At 37.2% G+C, this 24,009-nt stretch overlaps 1 protein-coding gene across 4 annotated transcripts in view; it reads right to left on the reverse strand.

The window, feature by feature from the left end:
• The window catches only part of SLIT2 (slit guidance ligand 2), a 343,502-nt gene that overhangs the window by 41,963 nt on the left and 277,530 nt on the right, over positions 1-24,009 (reverse strand). For all 4 annotated transcript variants that reach the window (XM_087864252.1, XM_045771455.2, XM_087864254.1 and 1 more), the window contains 8 exons: positions 22,812-22,880; positions 20,131-20,202; positions 19,560-19,631; positions 17,439-17,510; positions 14,481-14,644; positions 3,097-3,221; positions 2,860-2,957; positions 1,444-1,583 (listed from right to left, as the gene is read on the reverse strand). In XM_087864252.1, coding sequence (XP_087720378.1) covers positions 1,444-1,583; positions 2,860-2,957; positions 3,097-3,221; positions 14,481-14,644; positions 17,439-17,510; positions 19,560-19,631; positions 20,131-20,202; positions 22,812-22,880 — 812 coding nt within the window. The remainder of the gene's footprint in view (positions 1-1,443; positions 1,584-2,859; positions 2,958-3,096; positions 3,222-14,480; positions 14,645-17,438; positions 17,511-19,559; positions 19,632-20,130; positions 20,203-22,811; positions 22,881-24,009) is intronic.

A 24,009-nucleotide genomic window follows, 5' to 3' on the forward strand; every position in this document is an offset into this window, starting at 1 on the left:
TTCTCAGGGCAGCTCCAAGGGCTTCAGAATCTTGCATGTAGGCCAAGGGCAAGTCTCTGAGGTGTGACACAAGTGATATCAGTGTGAATGTGAGAGGTATGTAGCACCTACCCTTAACAATGGTTTTAGGATGGGTACCTATTGAGTATACCTGTTATCGTTTATTAATGTGCAATATCAAGGAATTCAAGCTAGCCACTCAGAGGTCCAAGGGCTGCATATACGTAACAGAACAATTATGATACAACCTGTTCACATTTCTACTGGAAACTTAATATATTACATTATATGCTTCACTGTGTAAAAAAAAAAAAAAACATATCATGGAAAAGACAGGTTCGAAGGCACTCAAACAGATCTGGGATGTCAAAACAGAACACTTTTATTTTACCTAGCATTTTCCCACCAAGAAAAGTACTTATTAAAATGCAGAGTTTGAGTATTCCATAAAAGCTTAAATTTCAATGTGATTCTGACAAATCCCTGGGAAAGTGAATCATACAGATGTGCTCTCATCTTTTCATGTTTAGAGATGTTAACCTCAGTCATCTACATAGTTATTTTATCCTCTGATATTTTTACCTATGGATTAAAATTGTAAGGAAATATATGGTTAGGAAAAAATACCCATCAAAATAAAAATGGTAATTTTGAATAGAGTGACAGAATCTACTTCCCCATCTTTTCTTACAAATAAAATGTGTAACATTCTCCTTTTCTCTATCAACTGTAAAATGAAGTGGTTTATTACAGAAGCAAGATTGTAACTGTTTTGCTTCTTATTCATAGCCCCCAGAATCAATCAAAACAGATATTCTGACATAACAGGCAGGTCTAAACTTGACGTTGCCTTACAGCAAATTGGTTTGTGCAGGGAAGTTTACCAGTTCACAAAGACTTAGGAAATTTGTCACCCCGAGATATAAAATGTCAGAAAAAAAAGATGATAATTATATGATTACCCAAAGTGCTCAATATCTTCCTGATTACGTTTTTTTTGAAGGACACGAGTTCCTAGAGGAAAACACTCACTCGTGAAGAAACACAGATGGACACAAGTAATCGCAAATGCTTAGTTACGTTTTGACTATGTGAAAAAAATGCCCCCCTTTTCACCTATGTATTGGTGGGTTGGTTTGCACAGGAGAAATGCTTTGCGTGAAAAACGTTATGCAACTGTGAGACTAAAAGCTTCAGAATGATAACTTCTTTTTCTGCTGGATAGCATGACTTGAGGTAGATGCCTGTGTTCTGAGCCTGCTTGGTCTTTCATTTGGCGGCCAAAACCCTCTTAACTGTCTGGTACTCACATTATATCTAATTTGCAAAACACCTACCAGTTATTGAATAATAAAATGGCTTACCACACATATACAGCACATTGCCAGTGATGCTTTCAAACAGATACACTATTGATGGTGCAGAATTTCCTACTCTTCCTACCTGTGTACTCAGGTGGACAAAGGCACGTGTAGTTATTAATTCCATCAACACACGTAGAGTTATTTTCACAGTCATTATCTTCACAGTCGTCAACATTGACTTCACAATTTTCTCCTTCAAATCCGTCAGCACAAATACACCTGAACACCAGGGGGAGAAAGGGCAAAAACAAACAAACAAACAAACAAACAAACCATGTTTGTGCTGCCTTTTAAAACCGTATGGTCCAAAAATTGAAAAAAGCTAAACACACTCATCAATTACAGAGGTTTAAACTGTAAGAAATTGAACTTTGAGATGCTTTTAAATGACATGTAGTAAGCATGAATTTAAGGCAGTATCCCCCAAATCAGTAACAATTTGAAAAAGAAAATTTATGCTGGCTGCAAGATGGCAAATGGCCCGATGGTCCTGTAAGTCAATAAATCCAGTGTATTCGCAGGTCTAAAACACAAGCAAAGTTTATAGCCCTAGGTATCTTAATCTCAATTTGTGCTCTAATAAAACAATTCATGCTTCTCTGCTCGTAAATGAGGAGGAACTGGTTCTGACTTTAAAAATCACGACACCTCCTACCCTAGCTATGAAGTCTTCCATGTCAACAAAAAGGAAATATGAAAATAAAATTACATCTTCCTTGTCATTATAAAATGTAAATGTTCTCAAGTCTCAACAAATACAATTTTTCAATGACAATAAGACATTGTACACTTGATCTTGACAGGAATCACGATAATCTTTGAGTAGTATGACCGAAAAAGAGACCATTTCATAACAGACTACAGAATTGAAGAATACTTATTACAAAAAGTGGTATTTCTAACCAGCTTTGTAGTAGATTAACATTCTTATGTGAAATTATTACTGTCATAATAAGAACTCTATTTCATAATTCATGAAGTATATCTGAAGTAATTGTACTGTATGATTAAATAACTCCAGATTAAAAATGTTCACGGCATGTTTGTCTACTCATTTTGTGGCCTGGAAATGAATCATTAATTTTCTGTTTCAGTGGGACCTACATCTTATCATTACACACTGTCTGTTAAAGCAATACACAAAGCAACAGATGAATACACGACTTGAAGTGGGACACCATTGGCTATTAATTAGCATAACAGAGCTGCTACTTTGTCTTGACCTAACCTGACTGTATGAATCATAATGCATGCACGTGCATGTTTTAAAAATTTCTTGATTTTAGAGCATCCTGAGCTGAGAATACTGTAAAGTCTCCACTTGTTTTCCATATTACAATTATCTCTGAGAAGGACTAATACATATTGTCCTGATGAATAAATTTCTGGCATTCTTTTAAGAATAACACCCTTTGATTTGAAAAGGAACATGAATGTTTGCTTAGTTATTCTTGCCCCAATGCAACAGACAGAATATTATAGACTAATGACCTACCAAAATCCATCTTTTTCTCCTTCCTTTAAGTGGCAAGTTCCTCCATGTTGACATGGGTTACTGATGCATGCATGAATTGGGACATCACAGTCCTGACCCTAGAGAAGAAATGGCCAAATAAAGTCAAGTGTAAATAAAGGAGATCTTAGTACAGAGAGAAAACACCATAGAATAATGAGGACCCACCGAAGAAAGCTATGTTTTCAGATCGGGGCTCCCTCAAAAGCTTCTACTGACCTTGAAACCATAGGGACAGGTACAGCGATAAAAGTCAACTGGATCGTTGTTACAGGTGCCATCATTTTTACATGGGTTTGATAAGCAGGGATTACATTTCGCTAGAATGCTGACATCCACAGGACCTAAAAATTAATTAAAAAGTATAGGAAACTGATGGTTTATATTTTTCGTTCACTTAAATTATTTAAATGCCTTAATATAACAGATTTCGTATCAAAAATATTGGTCACATATCTATATGTATTTCTCTTCCATGAATAGAACAGAAATCAGCATCATTGTATGACGTTCAAGAATGCAACAGGAGACCATGTCATTGAAAGGCATGGTGAGAGTGCCCAATGTCAGAGTGGGACTATGGGCTGTGAGCTTAAGTGGTTAGGATCTGATGTTAGTGACGCCAGTGTCACTGGGTCAATCTCCTCATGGGCTAGTCTGTGTGGATGCATTCCATGGCCATTGCCTGCACCTTAACCTCAGTCATCTGTCATGGAAATGCGTAACTTTGATCCCAAAGAGGACTCTGTGTGTGTGTGTGTGTGTGTGTGTGTGTGTGTGTGTGTGTGTGTGTGTGTTGGGAGGAGGGGATGAGGGGATGTGTGGGTAAGTTTAATGCGTAAATAGAAATATATCAGTGCAATTAAAAATACAGTAGTATGCACCTGCCCGCATATCACTAGTTCAGTAGCATTACTTTCATACAGGAGATAGAAAACAGTGCCACTTTCATGCATCTGGAAATAAACCAAAAATGTAATTTCCATTATATTCTCCCTCCTAGCCTTTTGGTTCAGTGTGTTAACACATTAGCACAGGCATGTGGTGGGTGAGATTTCTGTTTCTTCCGCTCTGAGAAGAAAATACCGTCGAAATAATCCTCACTTTGCAATCTCACCTTTTGGGATACACACTTTTAAAATCTCCTGATCCATGAAAGGTCTAGATTAAAGGCAGATTCATTTGCAGCCATCTTCCTTTGGTTGTACATATTCCTTCCATAAATGGCTAACAATGTGGAAACTATACTGTCGTCAGTAAAATTACGTTCCACTGCAGCTACTCTTGACCACATCAGACTGCCTCTTGGCAACTGATGAGGACAGTATCAGGGTGACATATTCATATGTATAAAATGCACGTGTTTGATAATGTAAACATTCATTATGTTTCTGTCATCAGCAATATCTCTGTAGTTCTTTATTATCACTGGAACAAGCAGCCATAATTCCAGCTGGATAGTTCATCCCATGTAACTCCCAGCAAAGCTAGCTGAGCTGACTGTTCAGCACGCCCCTCCTCCCACTACCACTGATCCAACCTTCTAAGGCAGCTCCACCCACAATGATAGGGTCTCTGCTCATATAAACTATCGTTCATCAGATTTTTCTACAGATTGGAGTTTATGTTTGTGAGCTATTGGTGTACTCACAGAAACAGAAAGAGAATGTGAATTATCATGGTAGGCATAAGAATTCTTCATATCTGTGTATCCCTTACCCTGGAAAACACCAGTCCACATTCATATAATGGTTATGGAGTGAAATCCAAAAGAGGATACTGTTCTGTGTTGGTCAGTTTTTCTATTAACAAAAACCCTGAAATCTTTCTACAAAGAGATTCCTATATCTTTTTTTTTAACCATCTGGAAATGAACGACAGTTCTGGGAATGACTGCATTAATAGAGGGATGGTGTTGACTTCTAGGGACACCTCAGTCACTAGAGAGGCCTTGCCAGTGTCCCCTTCATTTTCTCTTGGCGACCAGAGGAACTAATGCAGTTTTGTATCAAATCACAGCTGGGAAATTGCTGGGATGAATACCAGCGTGATGCTCAGAGACATTTAATTTCTCTCCCCCTCCTCAACGTGTTTACCAAGTAACTTTAGCTCTTCGGCACATTGGAGAAATAAATGCTGGCAGTTAGTCAAAGCAATAAGTTAAATTAAGATAATGCCCCACCAAAAATAGCCTTGCGTCTGCTAACCTTATCATGCTTGGAATCTGCAATAGAAAAGCAAGCAGTGGGTACCTCAACGAGGGTCGAAGAGAGAAGAGTCTAACTTGGAAAAAAGGCATGGGGGGGAGCAGCTCAGAACGTACACAAGCAAAACAGAACATCAGCAAATACGAGGACTGTAAACACTCATCTGGCCACTTCCCAAGACCTTGAGAAAAATTGTCTCTTGGTCTATTTCTGTGCTTTCAACCTTGTAAGACTGCGGTTTGAATAGAGGAGTTCAGGGTTTGCAGTTTCTATGTTTATTCTGTGGAATGTGACATTTTTCAAAAATTACATTTGATTGTTTAGATGAGAAGCCAGAGATTGTTGCAAGAAAACCAATTAAATACATTTCGAAGAATGTAATAGAGTATGCAGATAGCAAAGCTGCCAGACTGAAGTAATCCAGTTTAGCACAGAGCCAAGATTTATTTAATAAACACCCACTGAACTATATCTAATATATTAATCAATAAGCACTAACTTCTCCACGTCTTTTTCAGGACCAAATTTGGTTTCCTATATAATTAATCCTGCTCAACTATCTTCATTACCTGGAATTCTTATGGGTAAACCACATGAGATCATTGCCCCCTCATCCATATTCAGTTTAGCTACAGGAATAAAAATAACCACCTTTCCCACATGCACAGGATTTTCCTGATCTATTTCTTAAACTGTTTTGGTGGCATCAAAATTAGGATTTTAGTTCTAAAATACCGAGTTCTAACTTCTTCAGGTTCGTAAAGTTGACCACCACAGCTACCCTTCTACACTGCTTTTCCTTTTTCAAACCCTTCTTTTAGGGTCAATGCTTCATAAATAATTTCTTATTTGTAGTTCCTGAGTTTGAATGAAGGGTAATTCAAGCCATGTTTATGAGTTATAGCAATTCCAAATAGTCTCTAATATCCCCCAAATATCTTAAAAATGATATAATTCTTATTTATTTTATTTTTTACTTATTTTATTTTCTTATTTAGATTATGATTCCTCCTAACTAAGCATCCTTCCTATAATGTGATTTTTTACATCCATCTGGTTAATCTAAATCTGCTCATTTCTATATTCTAAGCCCTAAGAATTATATCTCTTGTATCTGGCTCTCTCCTCTCATTCATCTTCCCACCAATATATCGTTCCTCTTCTAAGTCTACCTTCTATTTTCTCTTTGCCTTCAATTTGTGATTTATTTTCTACCCAGGATACTTTCTCTGGGATCCCTTTCCTGCAAAGTTCTTATTCAAGGGGCATGACATCTTTAATTCATTTCTATAACAAGGAGATGATATCAGAGCTGAAGAGGGTTGCTGAAATCATAACAAAATGGTAAAAGAGTTAGTTAGCACAGCTTTTTAGGAAAAAACCAACACAGGTACAATTTTGCACACTTGATTATTCCCAGATGAAAGATGATGTCCAAGAATAGGAATTACACAAGTCTCTTATCATAATGCAAGTAATCTTGGACAGAGAATCTGCAGTCCATCAAACTAAGTTAGTAATCTAGATTTGTTAATAAGAGTGTGGAGTTAGAGAGTAATGGTAACCATCTCAGTGGGTTGCTTTACGCATTCAATGAAATGGTCGTGAGTTTTGAGTACAGAATACAGTGAGAACAAGCATAGAAGCCACAGCAAGTTCTCACAGTCTTCCCTAGACCTCCAAAGAAGGTAGGTAGCTGAGAGGAACTTGAGTGGTTCACTGAGAAGGAGAAAGGAAGTCTTCCCCTGTCTGTTTGCTCCAATTTTAGCACAGACAAAGGCAAGCTAGAGCTTGCTATTTACTCATTCATTATAGGTTTCACTATCTTCTGTCTATACCAGGAGATGCTGAAGTTTGGGAAAAGTAGAGGAACTATTATTATCAGAATCAGGAGGGGAATGGTACGGAGCACTGAGAGATAATGATCCGTTGGGTAACAACACCTAGAGTTAATGATTTTATGTGCTTAGGACTGCAACTGTGATTTGTAAATTTGGCATGGACAACCACCAGAAACATTCATATTAAGAAGGAGAGTTTTTGTTCTTACACTGCTGCTTGGCTAGGGAGTACAGCTTGCTAGCTGATACAACCTCACCAATCTTCAATCTTTCCACTTGCCCAAAGTTAACTAGTCTCAAGAAATTTTAAATTATTGCCAATACAATAGCCCTTATAAGATGTGTGCCACAGAAGGGAAAAAAAATCTAGCTTCAGGAATATAGATTTTACTAATGTCACTGAAATGAAGGAGGACAGTCTAGGATAAGTAGGTTGATTTAAGACTTGGTCTTGACTTAAGAGAGCCCTCTAGCATCAGCTGTATGGATTGGAAGTGTGTTTAGCTAAATAATTCAGAGGGAAAATGAGCCAAAAGTTTGGTTAACAATTTGTCTTTGCCAGTTACTTTAATCTTTAACAGACAAACTGCTGGACCTCAAATCCATTAAAGCTTGTAGGCAGACTTGCTTACTTGACTGAAATCCCTAGCTACGCACCTGACACCAATATCACCACCCACTGAGAATTGCATTCTCACTTTGATTTATTACTAAAAGCTCCGGACACAAATTTCTAACTATATCCCTGAGTCTGCCTTCATTCTGGCATCCCTTGGAAACCTAAGTCAAATAAGAGAATCCTCTAACTCTTCCCTTGTATAAAGTCAAAGGTACATCAAAGACAACCCAGGAAAAATGTAGGGGGTATTTGATGTTGGGCATAATTAACTAAAAGGAGGTTTTTATTTAAAACCCCAAAACCCTAAGCTCTGCTTGCCATTACATGATTGCATTTCTTAAGCATTAATATCAAATGCATATTTTTAACAACATTCCATCAGTAGGTCATTCATTTATCAAATATTTATTGAGGATCTACTTTGTGCCAGGCAGTAAGCTAAGTTTTGGGAGTTCAAAGGTACGTGAAATGCCGAAGTTTCTGGAAAACTTACAGTTCAGTCGTAGAGACATGTATACATCAACTACAGAATGCAGTTACAAGAGGATGTGGGAAATGAAAATGCATGTTTTGGAATATATGTTTTAAGTTTCTGCAAGCCTACACAGGGGAGGAACTCACTAGGTGCACGGAAATATTAAATCTGAAGTTCTTTAAAGAGTCATGGCTAACATTTGAAGCTGTGGGATTGGAATCCCTACAGAGGTAGGGAGAGAATCCCCTATATGTCAATATTAAAGAATTTAAGGTAAAGGTGTCAGCAAAGGAATGAAGAAAGAGCAAAGAGAATGTACAAGAAGGAGCAGTTGCTACCAATGTCTAAGATGAAAAACAAAGATGACTAAAAAGAAGCCACTGAAATTGGCAAGATGGAAATTGCTGGAATCCCTGTAGTTTCACTGTATAGTATGGGATGGCCGACAGACGATAGGTGGTTAAAATCTTATAAATGTGAGTTAGATAAATGGTTTAACAAAAACACAAAGGCTGCATATTACACCTCTGGGATCACTAGGCTTGGCCATTTGCTACATATACATGTGACCTTAGGCCAATAAATGAATTTCTCGAGTCACAGCTGAATGGAAAAGGACAGTAATTATTTTATAGAATTTTATCATACCAGATTGATACGGATGTACACTATTTAAGAACAGAATATGAATTGTTGGTTCTCATCACCTATTAATATTAATGTCTGTTACAATTTTCCCAGTGTTTTAAGTTTCCAAAAGTATAATGAAAAATAGTCCTTGTTCAAAAAAAAATAAAAGAAAAAAAATAGTTCTTGTTTGTTTTTTAAAGATGGTGCTTTGGCAAATAACTATGTACAAACCTGAATATTTTCTTTAGCCAGTGAGCAATTCATAATCCCCCAAAAACTAAGCTTATTTCAAAATTATAATTATGTGCTGGTGGTAATAAATCTGAAAATGTAAAAAGGATTTGACCAAGTTCTAAATATTACTTCAAAACTGATTTAGTGAATTTTTCATTACTTCTAGTTTGGGCTATACTATTATTATTATTTAATTTTCTTAAGATTTATTTATTTTTTTGAGAGAGAGAGAATGAGACAGAGAGAGAGTGAGCACAAGCAGGGGGAGAGGCAGAGGGTGAAGCAAACTCCCCACTGAGCGGAGAGCCAGATGTGGGGCTCAATCCCAGGACCCTGAGATTATTACCTGAGCTGAAAGCAGAGGCTTAACCGACTGAGCCACCCAGGTGCCCATGTTATTAGTATCTTCTATATATTTCTATTGCCAAACCTCCATATTGTTTTGCAATTATCTATTTAAGTGTATTTATCAGTAGAATAGAAACTCCACGAAGACAAGCATCTTTCTATGTCCTGTTTAAGACATGAACTAGATTCTTAATACCTCGGAACTGTGCCTGGTGCATAACAGGAACTCGCATGATATTTGGTGAATGAAAGAAGAAATATATTATTCATTTCCACTAGACTGTTCATTCTTTGGCACTTAATAAGTGTTTAATAAATGTCTGTCAAATTAAAAGTGAACAACTTAGTTGTCTGTATAGCTAAATCTTTCTGAAACAAGAGCAATAAAAAGAATATCAGAAATTAACATTATTCTGCATACCATGGGGAGGGCAAAAATCTCTGTTTTACTACAGATTGCTTGATCATTCTAGCTCACCTGATATTTAAAAGATGAAGACTGAACATCTGGGTTATAAAGAAAAGTCACGACCATTTGCTTCCCACTCAAGAATTTTCTAATCTGGGTATTAATTAAATATTCTTTGATAATCTATTTCATCCAGTTTATTTATTTCTGTTGTGCCTTGAAACTATGATATTATACCATAAAGAAAATACTCTGAAAAATGTAGGATAAAAATTGTTAACTGAATATATTACTCAAAATAATGGCCCAGCCTTTCCTAGCAGAGAAAACATTTAAATTATATTTACATATAGCTATATAAACACATCTTCAATTAAAGGATATTCCTCTTCCTGCCATAATATGAAATTACATATTTACAAATCTTAATATTAGGAGCATGTACTTACATGATTTTCATGAATAAAATAAAACATATTAAACTGGCATAACTATGGGAAAAGTTAAAAAATTAAAAACTCATATTATAAAATATTTAAAGAAGTGTCATTTTACTGCTTTCAAGCTCATAAGGCCTGTTAGCTCAAAAACTCAGTACTCAGTAGATTCCTTAGAGTAAATTATTTTAATTAGTAGATTAAAGTACTTTGCCTTTTACCAGTCCACTTATTATGAATAAATACTTTAAGCAAAGCATATGAAAGTAGTTCAAAACTTTCATTTTCTAAGTATGTTTCAATAGTAGAATGGGACTCTCATTTATATTTATTTGTTCTAAGAATATTTTCATTGATAATTATAAAGTAAACTCTAGTGGTAAGCAGTGGAGTCAGTGAGTCAAAAATTCTGGCTCTTTGTCTTAGTAGCTGAGCGATGCTGGACACATTATTTAATCTCTCTAAATTATTATATTTTCATCTCCCAAATGGGGAAATAACAGTACTTACTTAAGGAATGATGGAAAGATTACAAGAGATAGGGATCTATGTAAAATCCTCAGCATAATTCAAACCCTCAATAAAAGCTGTTCTTAGTTATTACTAGTATTATTATTATTATTAGTAGTAGTAGTAGTAGTGGCAAAGATGCCATATGAACTGCCATAAATCTTCAACTAGCAGAGTCTTACGACAATGACACTTCATAATATTTTGACAAATACCAAGAAATGCTGGCAAAGGGCATTGTGAGTTTCAACGTTTGCTATCACTCTAAAAGTATATTAAGTTATAGAAAAACCAAGTAAATCTTAGTCTGCTAAATGCAACTGCACTCTATTTGTTGAGTTCTGCAGGTCTACACTTCTTGTCACCTGCCCTACACCCATGTTGCCTGCCATCCAGTGTAGGGTATGGCTTGAAATATATGCAATCTGTTGACTTGGGAACTTCATGAATACTAAACTAAACCACAGCTCCAGCCCTTTCCTACAACACAGCTCGGCTCCCGTGGCACCTTCCTCACACTCGACAGCCTGCCCCTAAGACCCAACAATTGGCTTTGGTACACCCGCACTAAACTTCTCACGGCCACTCTCCTCTGACACAATTTCTTCCTCTGAGCTTTTGTAGCAACCACACTACCCAACATGGGAGCCGGTAGCTGCACCTGACTCTTTCCGGTTAAATTTAAATTAAATAAAATTAAAAATCCACTTCCTCTGTTGCATTAGCTACTTTCAGCAACCGCACACGGCCAGTGACTACCGTATTTGATGGCAGATACACAGCATTTTTATCATTGCAGAAAGTTTGATCACGCATTGCTGATCCAGACTAATTTTCCCTCAAGCATATTTCCATTCATGCCATACTACGAACTAAACAAAATGTTATTAAAGAAAAGAAAAAAAGGTCAAATCAGTTAGCTATATCTTGAGTTAAACAGTCATTTATGTATGTGTGCTGTCTGTGTGTTGGACTTCTGAGAACACGTAATGAATGACTGTGAACAATGTCCCTCAGAGAATTGAATGCAAGTATGTAGCTTTTCTCAAATTTATATTATTATGAAATATTTTTTAAAGAAATATCTCCAGGGAACTCTAAATTTTGAGGAACCTACATAAGCACCAGCATTTTTCAGAAAGGAGAACAAGTATCCCTGGGTACAGAGAAATAAAACAAAATCACAGTTTACAGTTCTCAACTTCCCCACATAATCTTTCTAAAACACACCTGCTCAACGATGATGCCTAAGAGAAAGTTATTATTTTTTTAAAGATTTTATTTATATATTGTCAGAGACAGAACACAAGCAGGGGGAGTGGCAGGCAGAAGGAGAAGCAGGCTTCCTGCTGAGCAAGGAGCCCCATGTGGGGCTCAATCCCAGGACCCTGGGATCAGGACCTGAGCTGAAGGCAGGCGCTTAACCAACTGAGCCACCCAGGCATCCCTAAGAGAAAGTTTTAATGCCAGTTTCTCTTTCCCTAGCTCCCATTTGACAATCTCCTCCAATTTCCAGAACAACGATATGCCTTATAGCACACCAGAAATTTGGGGGCACTGCCCCAAGGAAACATCTGCGGTTACAAAAGAATAACTTAAAACGCTGGTTATCTGCAAAGTCTCTTGCATTCAATGCACGTAATCCCAGAGAGGCACTTCCAATAAAGTTTTACTTTCAATTTTTAATAAAAATATTAACACGCTGATAAATAATTATGCTGTCCCAAGCAATGGTGCATGAGTATTAATAACAACTCAATTTTAAGAAAAATTTAAAAACTCAAAGATTTTTGGTGGAAGGACATTTTAAAAATTCAAATGATAAATATATATACCTTTGGAGCAAAAAATGAGACAATTCTCTGAGGTACTGGAAATAGAAACTCAAGGAGAAAAACAGAAGTTCAAGGAAAAATAGAACAATGTGAAATCTAAAGAGGATCTTGTTTTGGTCTCTTAAATTAGCTGTGATATTTAGCTTCCATCATACACATTTAGAAGAATAATGGAAGAGGTGTTTTTTTGGTTTTTTTGGTTTTTTTTTTAAGGGTTGGTGGGTGAGGGACAGCAGGAGAGGAAGAGAGAGACTCCTACGCAGGCTCCATGCCCAGCACAGTGCCTGACCTGGGGGCTGGATCCCACCATCCTGAGATCACGACCCTGAGATCATGACCTGAGCTGAAATCAAGACTTGGATGCTTAACCAACTGAGCCACACAGGCGCCCCTGGAAGAGTTTTGTTTCAAAATGTCGATATTTACAACGCACTGCAAATTACATCATCTGCACCCATTTACAGCTCTGAAAAAGCATCAGAAGCCATTTAAAAAACGGCTCAAGGGAATATAGTTTTTAAAAATTCCTTCTTTGATCAGTAAAACATTGCTTGTCCTGCATCATGATTTTGTTGGTGTTCTAAAGTGTTATGATAATAAAACTGTCAGCTAACCTATACTCAGTGCTTACTGTGTGTAAGGCAATGTCTTTTACACACATTAAATCAATTAATCTTTTCCCCCAGCTGTACTGAGGAGTAACTGACAAATAAAATCGTATACATGTAAAAGGTACAATGTGGTGATTTGATAGACACATACACTGTGGAATGATTGATAAGATCAAAGTATTTGGCATATCCACCACCCCGAATAGTTAACGTCTGTGTGCTTGTGGCGAGAATGCTTCAGATCTAGTCTCAGCGTAATACCGTATTATTAACTACACTCACCAAGTTGGCATTAGATCCTCGGAACTTAACCTTATCATTCAAAGTCTGTGCCCTTTAACTTGTATCTCCCCATTTCCCCCCTCCCTCCACCCCTGCAATCCACTGTTCTATTCTCTGTTTCTGTGACATCAGCACCTTCACTTTTTTTTTTTTAATTTCACGTGTAGTAACTTATCTAATCTTAACAGTAACATTTTCAGGTATGTACTATCATCATCTCTGCTTACACATGAGGAAACTGAGGCACAGGCTGGTTAAGCTATTAAACTCAGGTTATATAACTATTGAAACGTGAAGCCGGAAACTCACACCATGACCCAGGGCACAATAGGACCTCCTTAGGTGTTTTTCCTATCTAAAATGTTCGAGTGTGGAGACTGTCTCTTCAGCTAGGTACGCAAGCCCCGACGGCAAGACCATACTGGACACTTCTCTAAGCTCCACAATACTAGGATTTAGTTGTACATGTAAAACATATTTAATTTAAATAAAGTTCAATAGTGGTTATCTCTAGGTATTGTGATTAATGTATAATTTTAGTTCTTGAAGACATACAATGTTCGTTATCATTAACATTTTCCTATTTAGATTTTCTATATAGGCCATAGATGATTCTTATAATAAGAGAAGAAAAAGTACTTGTTACTAAGGCACTATTTAGAATCCACAGATACATAATACAAGGGGAAAAGAAAAGGATACAAGCAAGCAAGAGACACCACAGCAATACGGGAGGCGAGTCAGAGGGTTTGGCCTGAACACTGGGGAGGGCTTGCTTCTCCTTACCTGGCATCAGGAAGCCACAGCGCCCTGGCACCCCTGGGAGCAGGGCACACGTTCAGACAAGGCAAAAGCAAAATATTGTTACTCGTTAGAGGCTATGAGTGAAATTTCTAGAAATCGTGTACTCTTCACTTCGCCATACATTTTAAAGAAAACTTAGATGTTTCCAATTAATTACTTCTGCAGTTTCCTTGAAAAGCCTGGTTCTTTACTTGGGCTCCTCAGGTAACTTCTCAGTTCCGTGCAAGCAGCCACTAGTCATTAGCCATTATTTATTAGGGGCTTTTCAGCTGTACCTTTGAGGTCTAGCAGCCGTGTTTTCCCTTTTAAATTAATACAGTGAGTTTTTATTTACAGAAGTACAAATGGTTAAAAATCATACCTTGACATGTAAATTTTTTGGAGGGAGTCGTGAGTAACAATTTATCTGCCATTTCTCCAGGACCGGCACAGCGAGCAATCCCAGGTTCTTTGTATTCTGACTTTACCCAGTCCGATAACCACTGCATGTTACAATCACAGTAAAGAGGGTTGGCTCCAATTGCTCTGGAAAACAACACCACAGAAGCACACACACACACACAGTATGGATGTATTGTTATTTCCTAAAGGAACATAACTCAAAGTGGCGCTCAGGAGAAAATCCCTATAGATTTATTGATAACAATTTAGAAGAAAATGGAGACATCGGGGATTCCCCGTTTTCCTGAATTATGTGCAGCTGGGACTTAGGGGGTTGTCACGAGCCTTAAAATTTACCTGGGCTCTACAAGGTGTTCTTGTATTTGCAGAGACAGGTTTATATTGGGTACAAGCAAACCCGACGCACAGGTTAATACTTCCTTCATTTGCTCATGATTTACTGAGGACCCAATCGCTATGCCAGGTTTGGGGGCCCCAAATATAAATAATACATTATTTTTAACAGCAAAGAACTGCTTCTGGGAAGGCGATTAACACATTCTCAAACACGCACATAATTTGCATAAGAAATGCTACAGTAAAAGTATTCACAAGGCGACTGTGAACAGAGGGTAACTTTTCTGGGAGACTGGTGGTTAAAAGCCTGAGATTCTACATCCTTAGACTCAAGGAGGTGGAGACAGTGGGGAAGGATGTTTCAGGGTAAAGGACCAGTAAGTGTGAAGGCACGAAGATAAGAAAGGGCATGAAACAAAAAAGATGCAGAGAGCTTGTTCACCAGAGTGGATCTGGACCTTCTAGATGTCTGTCCCTTTGCAAAGTCCTTTATTTTAGAACTTGGCTTCCACTCCCATTAGCAGTAGCAGTGATATAAAAAGTAAACAAGATGATAGCTAATATTTATTGCACCAAAATGCAGGTGCTGTGCTGAGCCACTTGATATGAATTACCTCATTATATCCTAAGTAACAACTCTAGGAGGTCAATAGTATTAATAATCCATTTTACAGATTGAGAAACAGGCCAGAGAAGTTAATCTGTGTGTTTTGTAAACTTGCCAAGCTTGGTGCTAGTAGTGGCATTTAAAATGGATTAATTCTGATTTCTAACTTGTGATGAGTAATGCTTCTAGGTCTGTAGTCCAAGCAAAATCAATCCTATTCTTTCATGAGGAAAGTCCCAAAATATACTTGTAAAACGATAATACTTTATATTGTAGCAGTTTTAATGCCCAACTCTAATGAAGAATTGGAGTGTAGTAGATGTTATGCTCAGATTCAAACTTTTCTTCTAAATGGAAAATGAGCAAAATGATGTTTTGGAGTCATTTAATGTCATTTCTACTGACATTTGTTAAGTCTGTCCTGTGTGAAATAGTGAATGGAGCAGAGCTCTTTATGATCTAGAGAATCAAAGACAAATGCATAAAAGAAACACAGGACAGACAAGACACATGGCAAGGACTATTCAAACTGCTCCTGGTGTTGGTGGGGGTGCTCACGGAGGAAATGTCCTCCTTCGCTCAGGCAGCGCCTTCCTTAAGCTGCCTTTTCTGATACATCGCCCTAACACTAACAGAACGACTACTTTCTTCTTAGTGTTGCAAACTTTCCCAGACAGTGCACCCCTGAGCTGGAAGGTTTAATCACACTGTGTCTCATGCAAATGACATCCACGGAATTTGTAGAGTTGGGGGGGGGGTGTTGCCTTTGAGGTAGGTGCTGGGGTTCACACAGAAAAAGTGGACGTTTTGCCTCCTGGGACCTGGAGTTTATTGAGAGAGATATTGACAGTAGACACCAAAGAAGCTGATAGACAGATGTACACAAAACCTACAGTGATTCACAGAGCCCCATAAAGCACGTTCAGATATAGCGTGATTGACTATTGGCTCCTATCCTCTGCCCATCCCCCTTTCTCAATTTCCTAAAGGCAACTTCTTGGGATCTGGTGGGATTTGGAGGGGAGGACAAAGCCAAGATAGAACATGGCAGGCAATTTCTGGGGAACTGGCAGGCAACTCACAGCACTTTTATTTAATCTGAAGCATACTTGCCACCAGATGGCACCACACCAGCCCCTGAGCTAAGAAAAGTTTTAGATCCTAAATCTGTTCCTGGATCATCCAGGTTTGCCATGGTCTCAACACTACCCTTATAAATAATGGAATAATGGAATTTGACCCAAAAGAGTTTATGACATATTTTATGTTGTTTTATTGTACTTTCCAAAAATAAGGAGTTACAAACAAGCTGCTATGAGAGCACAAAGGAAAGAAAAAAAACACAATTTCACCCCGTATGAGGATTTGGCAGTTTCCTGCTATCATATTATAAAGTCTCGAACCATCTCTAATTTATTTTTCTATGGCACCATAGCCAGTCCTGAATACTATTTGCTAAATAAATGAATCCAGTTTGAGCAAATCAAGATAGGCTTCATAAAGGATATGATACTTAGAAAAATACAAGGTTTGGGCAGACTGAATTGAAAGGGAGCTAGTATTCTAGAATCAGAGAGTGTTAAGAGAAAAGGCATAGCTAGGAAGTTGGAAAGCCATGTTTGTAAGAAAATACTTTTAGCTACATAGAGAGAATTCAACTGAATTGAAAGGGAGCTAGTATTCTAGAATCAGAGAGTGTTAAGAGAAAAGGCATAGCTAGGAAGTTGGAAAGCCATGTTTGTAAGAAAATACTTTTAGCTACGTACAGAGAATTCAACTCCATTAGTTAATGGAGAGTAAGGGCCAAAAGGATAAATTAAGGCTCTTGCAGAAGGCCCTGTATCTAGATCGAAAATCTTCTCATTTTCTTTAAAGATGGAACCAACCACATCTCGTGTTGTGACAATAGAAGAGGTAGCAGAGGGTGGTTTGTGAGTTTGACCCTAAACCCACATTCATGAACTAGGTACTTACAGGTGTGATAATGCAGAAAGATCACTGAAAGCACCTTCAGGCACAACAGAAATATCATTTCCATGTAATGAACTAAAAGCAAAAAAACAAGACCAGTATTAAATTTCTTATATGTCAGAGTTCAGAAAAATTCTCACACGTGTGTGAGACTTTAGTTTACAATAAGCATTTTAAATCAGTACAGAAAATATGATCTATTTAATACATAGTCTTGGCATAACTGCGTATCTATTTGGGAAAACAAGAAGTTAGTTCTTCACATCATCTACATAAAGTCAATTCTAGATTGAAGAGCTAAATGTAAAAACAAATCAAAAATGTATGAAATGAAAATAAAGAGGAGCTCCTTTTTATAAATATAGGATGGGACAGGCTTTTTTTTAAAGATTTTATTTATTTATTTGAGGGAGAGAGAGAGAGTGAGTGAGAGAGATCAGGAGCAGGGGGAAGGGGCAGAGGGAGAAGCAGGCTCCCTGCTGAACAGGTAGCCAATGCAGAACTCGATCCCAGGACCCTGGGATCATGACCTGAGCCAAAGGCAGATGCTTAACCAACTGAGCCACCCAGGGGGCCTGGGAAAGGCTTTCAAAGCAGCATATAAAACTCAGAAACCATAAAGGGCAAGAGTGACAACACGAAATATATCCATAATATGAAAGATAACATGTAAGGAACAGAATGGAAAATATTTACAACATATATAAGACACAAGGATTAATTCTTTGTCAAAAGACCTACAAAGTTAGTCAAGTAGTAGATGCATAAAGACATGTATGTTAATAAAGAAAAGACAAGGTACCCAATAGAAAATCAGAAACGATATGATCAGGCCCATGGAAACACAAATGATTAATTTAAAAAAATAAAATATGCACAAATACTCTAGTTATTGGAATTTCAAATTAAAACAGGAATGGAAAATAATGTTCAATCTGTCATAGAACTATTAATATTATTCCATATTTGCCAGAGTGCTTTGAAATAAGTACTCCATTAAAATAGGTACTCAATCTGTCATAGAACAAAAATGAAAGAATTAATACCATTCAAGATTTTCCACCAACAAAGTTGGTGGAAAATAAGTTTGTAAATTGACAAATTCTGGTTTTGGGGGGACAACCTGACAGTTACTTTTGGTACCCTCACAACACACCTGACAGTAAGACGAATGTGTAGGATGTTCGTTCCAGCACTGTATGAATAATGCAAATCTGGACTCAAACCCCATGACAGTTGGGGTGCCCGGGTGGCTCAGTTGGTTAAGTGTCTCCCTCTTGATTTCAGCTCAGGTCTTGATCTCAGGATTGTGAGATCGAGCGCCTGTCAGGCTCTGTGCTGGGCATAGAGCCTGCTTAGGATTTGATCTCTCCCTCTGCCCTCCCCCCCCTAAAAAACAACAATGATAAAAAAAACCCAAATAACCCCCAAAACCACCACATGATAGTTAAAGATGGGGATGATCAAACAAGCTACGGTCCCTTCATCCTATGGAATATTCTTGTACGAGTTAAACAGCTGAGGAATATTTTTATATGATGGAATGGAAATAGTGTAAGGCATATTGTTAAGTAAAAATTAGCAGATGACAGAACAAGAACAAATCCTATTTATGCTTTTTAGAAGGTATATGGCCATGAGCATATACGTATCAGCATCTAAAAACAAATGCATATAAAAAAGGACCAGAAGACAACATAAAACTGTCTAACTGTTAATTCTGGGGGAGGGGATTGTGATTGGAGATCATGTTTCATTTCATATATTTAAAATACATTTTAACAGTAAAAATGTAGTCATCGATTATGTAAATTTTAAAGAAAATAAAATTTCCTGTATTTTGTTCAAAATTAGCTGGATTTTTATAAAACATACGTTATTATTATCTATTACCAAATAAATGACTACAACAACAGCGTCGTGTTGCCCAAATAAAGGCTGTTGAGTACTGATACAGGAAAAGATGTAATTTTCCTATTTCCGAATTTGTAGTAAATCCCAATGTGTATGTCTAAAAATGCCCAAGAGTCAAAATTGCAGTTAAATCAGTAAAACAAAAACAAAAACAACCCAAAACTCAGATCCCTGAGATAAAAGATATTTTGTTGAGCAAAAGATGCTTACAGTAATCTGAGAGACTTCAATCCATCGAAGGTTCGAGGAGGAATACATCTCAAACGGTTGTAACTAAGAATTCTGAAAGCATACATAGCAGATTTGTTTTACTCAGATATCCCCAAATGGCCAAATGTCATTTTAAAAATAAAGCAGTGAAGAAAAAAGGTTGTTTTAGCATTTTATAAACTGGGGATATTGATGTACAGTATTTTGTGATTGTTTGTGTTTTCAGTAATACAACATATTTCTTTCTAAATACAGTCTAGAATGCTTTCTGCCCCAGCCGACGGCTCAACTATTCCCTCCCTCAGGTGACAGACTTCTATAGAATCTCTCCCAACCCCGCCACAAACGTAAATTATTCTTTGTTTCTTTTCTGGAACCCAACACTTTTTTTAAAAAATAGTATCTGTAGTTGTTTGTTTATTGAGTTGTTTTTGTCTGTTTCTCCCAACAATATTTATATTTCTTGAGGGCAGGCTCTCTCTGTCTTGTTAACAGGGAATGGCCAAGTGCCTAGAAAATGTCTTTTGTCCAGTGAATTAATAAGTACTCAGGCCCACATTTTCATACTCACAAGGTGAGGAGCTGGGTCATGTTGCTGAAACTCTGATTAGAAAGGGTGCTTATTCGGTTGTTACTTAAGTCTCTACAAGAGGAAAAAGAAACAAATGGAGTGAACTGTCACAAAGTGAAGTATTAGTGATTCTTAGAGAAGGCTCTGCATGCTCAGTCACTGCGGCATTCTTAGAGCTCAGCTTTCACCTGAAACACCAAAACACTGGATAACCCTGGGGGATAGATTGACACATTCATAATTATTCACGCCCCTGCCTGTTGAAATGAGAAGGGACGATGTTTTGCTTTGGCCAGCGAAGGAAGGGTGCCACCGCTTGAAAACTGCAGTTTTCACTTCGTAACAGGTTCAAGCAAGCTCACTCTTCCCGTCTCTCTCTCTCTGCTCGCTCCTCTGCCAGAATGTGATGTTCCACAGCCCGCTCCCATGTCTGGTCCCAGAGCAAAGACATAGGGAGGCCCCTCACAACGGACACATTGTATGGGTGAGAATTAAACCTTTGTTCGTGAACGTTCTATTGGTTGCATATCCTTCAGCTTCCCTGATCTATATGCTCATTGGTAGACACCGTCAACTTTGGTAGCTGAAAGCACTCTTTTGATTACATTTGCAACGCCATAGTGAGGAACTTAGCCCTTGGCGAAGTCACTGGCACACAGCAGGTAGGTCCTCGATAAATATCTGTTTAATTTGTAAGTAAGTAAGAGAGATGTGGGTTTTTTTAACCAATGAGACATGGCTGTTGATAGCCAAGTGTAACTGGTCCTATGGGTTGTGATTTATACCCAGTGAACTTGCTCTTCTTTTTATTATATATATCTGTGACCATTTATAATATGACACATGTAATGCATACTGTAACTATAATTATATTGCAATATAATGTAATACAATAAAATATATATAATGGCATACTATATATGACATATATGATGTATCATTGGCAGTTTTGCAATAGGAAAAAATCAGTGAATATAGACATACACGTAGTCATACAGTGATATGTATATACTCACTGATTTGTCTCTACTGCAAAATGCTAAACACATAAATAAAAGGAAGATTTATGAATAAATGAAAAATTACAGGTCATAGTTTATGATCATTGTATGTGTGTATATTCACTACTTTTTTCCTAAAGCAAAATATATAAATCAATGGAAGATGCAGACGAGCCGGAGATTATCCATTCCTTTATTAAAATGACCAAAATATCGGTAAAATGAGCCTATACAACTTGCGAAATGATAGGAATGCTACAGGACTTCAAGATCCATCTTCTCAGCTGCTCGAGCACTACCCCTAAATTTAGAAATAAAGAAGTGTATCTATATTAGCAGCAGTTACTTGCTGAGAGGAGCATAATGAGTCATTGGTAAAGCCATTTCTGGATCTACAAATGCTCATTTTTCATTTCCAAACTGGTCTTAAATAATCGCATCCTGTCCCACAAATGACCCAATCCTGCTGAAGTGACCCTCTGGAAATTGCAGCAATTTAATGGTTTATTTAACAGAACAGAATGTATGTAATCAGTTCCTGCTGCTACTAAGTAAGTAAGGAGAGGCAGAACAAGACATCTTAGGGGACATTCTCCCTTTTTCGGTTTATTCATTTGTCATTTATACAGTCCTGTGTACTTTCTACACAGTGATTTTCTTATACGTTTAAGAGAAACTGAAAATGATTAACAGTGTTTTAACCAACCACAACCTTCTAGGGCCAAGTTTACATTGAGAAATGTAACATTTTCGGCGACTTACATTTCTAGAATTCACTAATTAGGGATAAACCTCCTTATTCTAGAATACTAGAAATTGGCCTCCTCAGCCAGCCATATTTACTCTAAAATCAGATAGGGCTTAAACTAAAGATAAAGTATTTCTCTTTACATTTACTTCCATTGCGTATTTTTGTTTGCTTGTGAGAAGCTTTATCAATTACCAGCAAGGCCACGCTAAGTGTGACATTTTATACAGTAAGATTTTCTCTTTAAAAATATTGTACATATAACTAGATTTTAATGTTGGTATATTTAAATACAATCTTGTATTACTACTTAAAAAATCATTTACACTGATGAAAAAGATGTTATTTTACGAGGGCATCAAAGCAAAGTGAAAAAAAGTCAATGTCTGAAATTTACGCTCAGAATGTCAGCATCTTTGTCAAGTGTACTTAAATACTGTGTAATTAAAAATGAGTTTTATAAAATCAAGTTTGAATACTGGAAGTACTTAACTTAGAGCATATTATATAAGAAAATCAAACCTAATAAAATGTATTTTCAGTGAAGTTATTACCATCCACAACCTTTTGCTTCAAGTCAAGAAGAATAAAGCCATTACTTTCTAGCTTCCTTTTCTTGGCTTGTCATAAAATAGCCCATGTTCATTATCAGTAGAAGTATCCGAATTTTCCGCATTTCTACAGTTCTCTGATACTTAATCAGATTTGTACTTTGAATCGAGGAGGTCCTTCCCCTAAGATGCGCGACTGCCTGACTGATATTCAATGAAAATGTAGCTACTGACCTAGAACCGCAGTGAGGAAGGAGGGAAGCATCTAACTGTAAATGATTTATATTATCTGAAAGGTTCACTAAATCTTCTTCCCCTTGCTACCCCCACTTTGGTGAACTAGAATAAGTCAAGATGAAAAAAATACAATACGTTACTTACATAAGTGTTAAATGTTTGTAGTTATAGAGCTCCTTAGGCACCAATGTAAATTGGTTCCCATCCAGATACCTAAAAACAAGGACACAATATTATTTTTTTTAAAGGAACAATGGTGTGGCACAAAACAGTTGACACAATTTCACTCCTAACTGAGGCAAGGAAGCACTTTGCAATTCTGGCTTTAAGACATCATGTTCCTTCTAGCTGGGACTGTTATTTAAAAGAAGTAAAGGAAAAAAAGCACAGTTGTCCAATCCAGAAGAACTATTTTGTGGAATCGCTTAGTGTAAATTATAAAACCAAGGAGAGACTGGAGAGTCCAGTTCTTTGTGGTTTATGTAATGAGGCGAGTCGTGTGTCCAACCATTTGTGCGTCAAGAAGGTTCATTCAATCAACCATATTTTTAGTCAGCCTCCAGTCTGCTTGTATTTATGTGGGGACGATACCATGAAATGCATTCACTATCGACAGAACCTTGGGGCTGAGGGCAAGACCACTCCACCTAGTAAATAACAATCAATGCCTTCAAGGAGATATTTAGGAATTCAAATGAGATTTCAGTTAAAAATAACCTGTATATCTATCTGCTTTGTGATAATAATTTTAGAAGGTTTTATAGAAAATCATAACCTTTATCAAAGACACAAATATAACATCTACATGTAAAAGTAATCAAATAACCACATATATGTGAAGTTTCCTTTCTGGATTAAAGTCAGCAGGATAATCTGAAAATAGACAGACATTGGGCTAATTGGCCAGACATAAAAATGAATGAATGCTTTAGGTTTTGTTCAAAATGTCATACAAAGAAAAATAAACTCCATCTCAAACAAGGCTGTATTTTCCTAGAATAAAGACGACAAAGGGTACAATGTCTTTCGGCAACGTGGGCTCCCTGCTTACAGATGTGCCCACAAAGAATCCCGGCCCAGTGGGCAGAGGGCCCCTCCTCCCCCCGTCTCATGGCCCATCTTGAGATCTAAGGTTGAGGTTATTAGTATTTTTGCTAGATACAGAAGTAGCTGAGAAATTGCCTCAGATAATAATTATTTCAAATAGTTCAAAATAAAAAGTTATATAAAAGGCACACGTTATCAAAATATGTAATAAATACAGGACTAAGAATCGGGCACGTGTTATGATTTCTTACTTATGCCTGCTCAAATTTCCTGCCTTCCTATTTCTTCTTCGACT

The sequence above is a fragment of the Ursus americanus genome, chromosome 8 (genome assembly GCF_024610735.1).
Source record: "Ursus americanus isolate L20-20 chromosome 8, mUrsAme1.1.p, whole genome shotgun sequence".
Lineage (NCBI taxonomy): Eukaryota > Metazoa > Chordata > Mammalia > Carnivora > Ursidae > Ursus > Ursus americanus.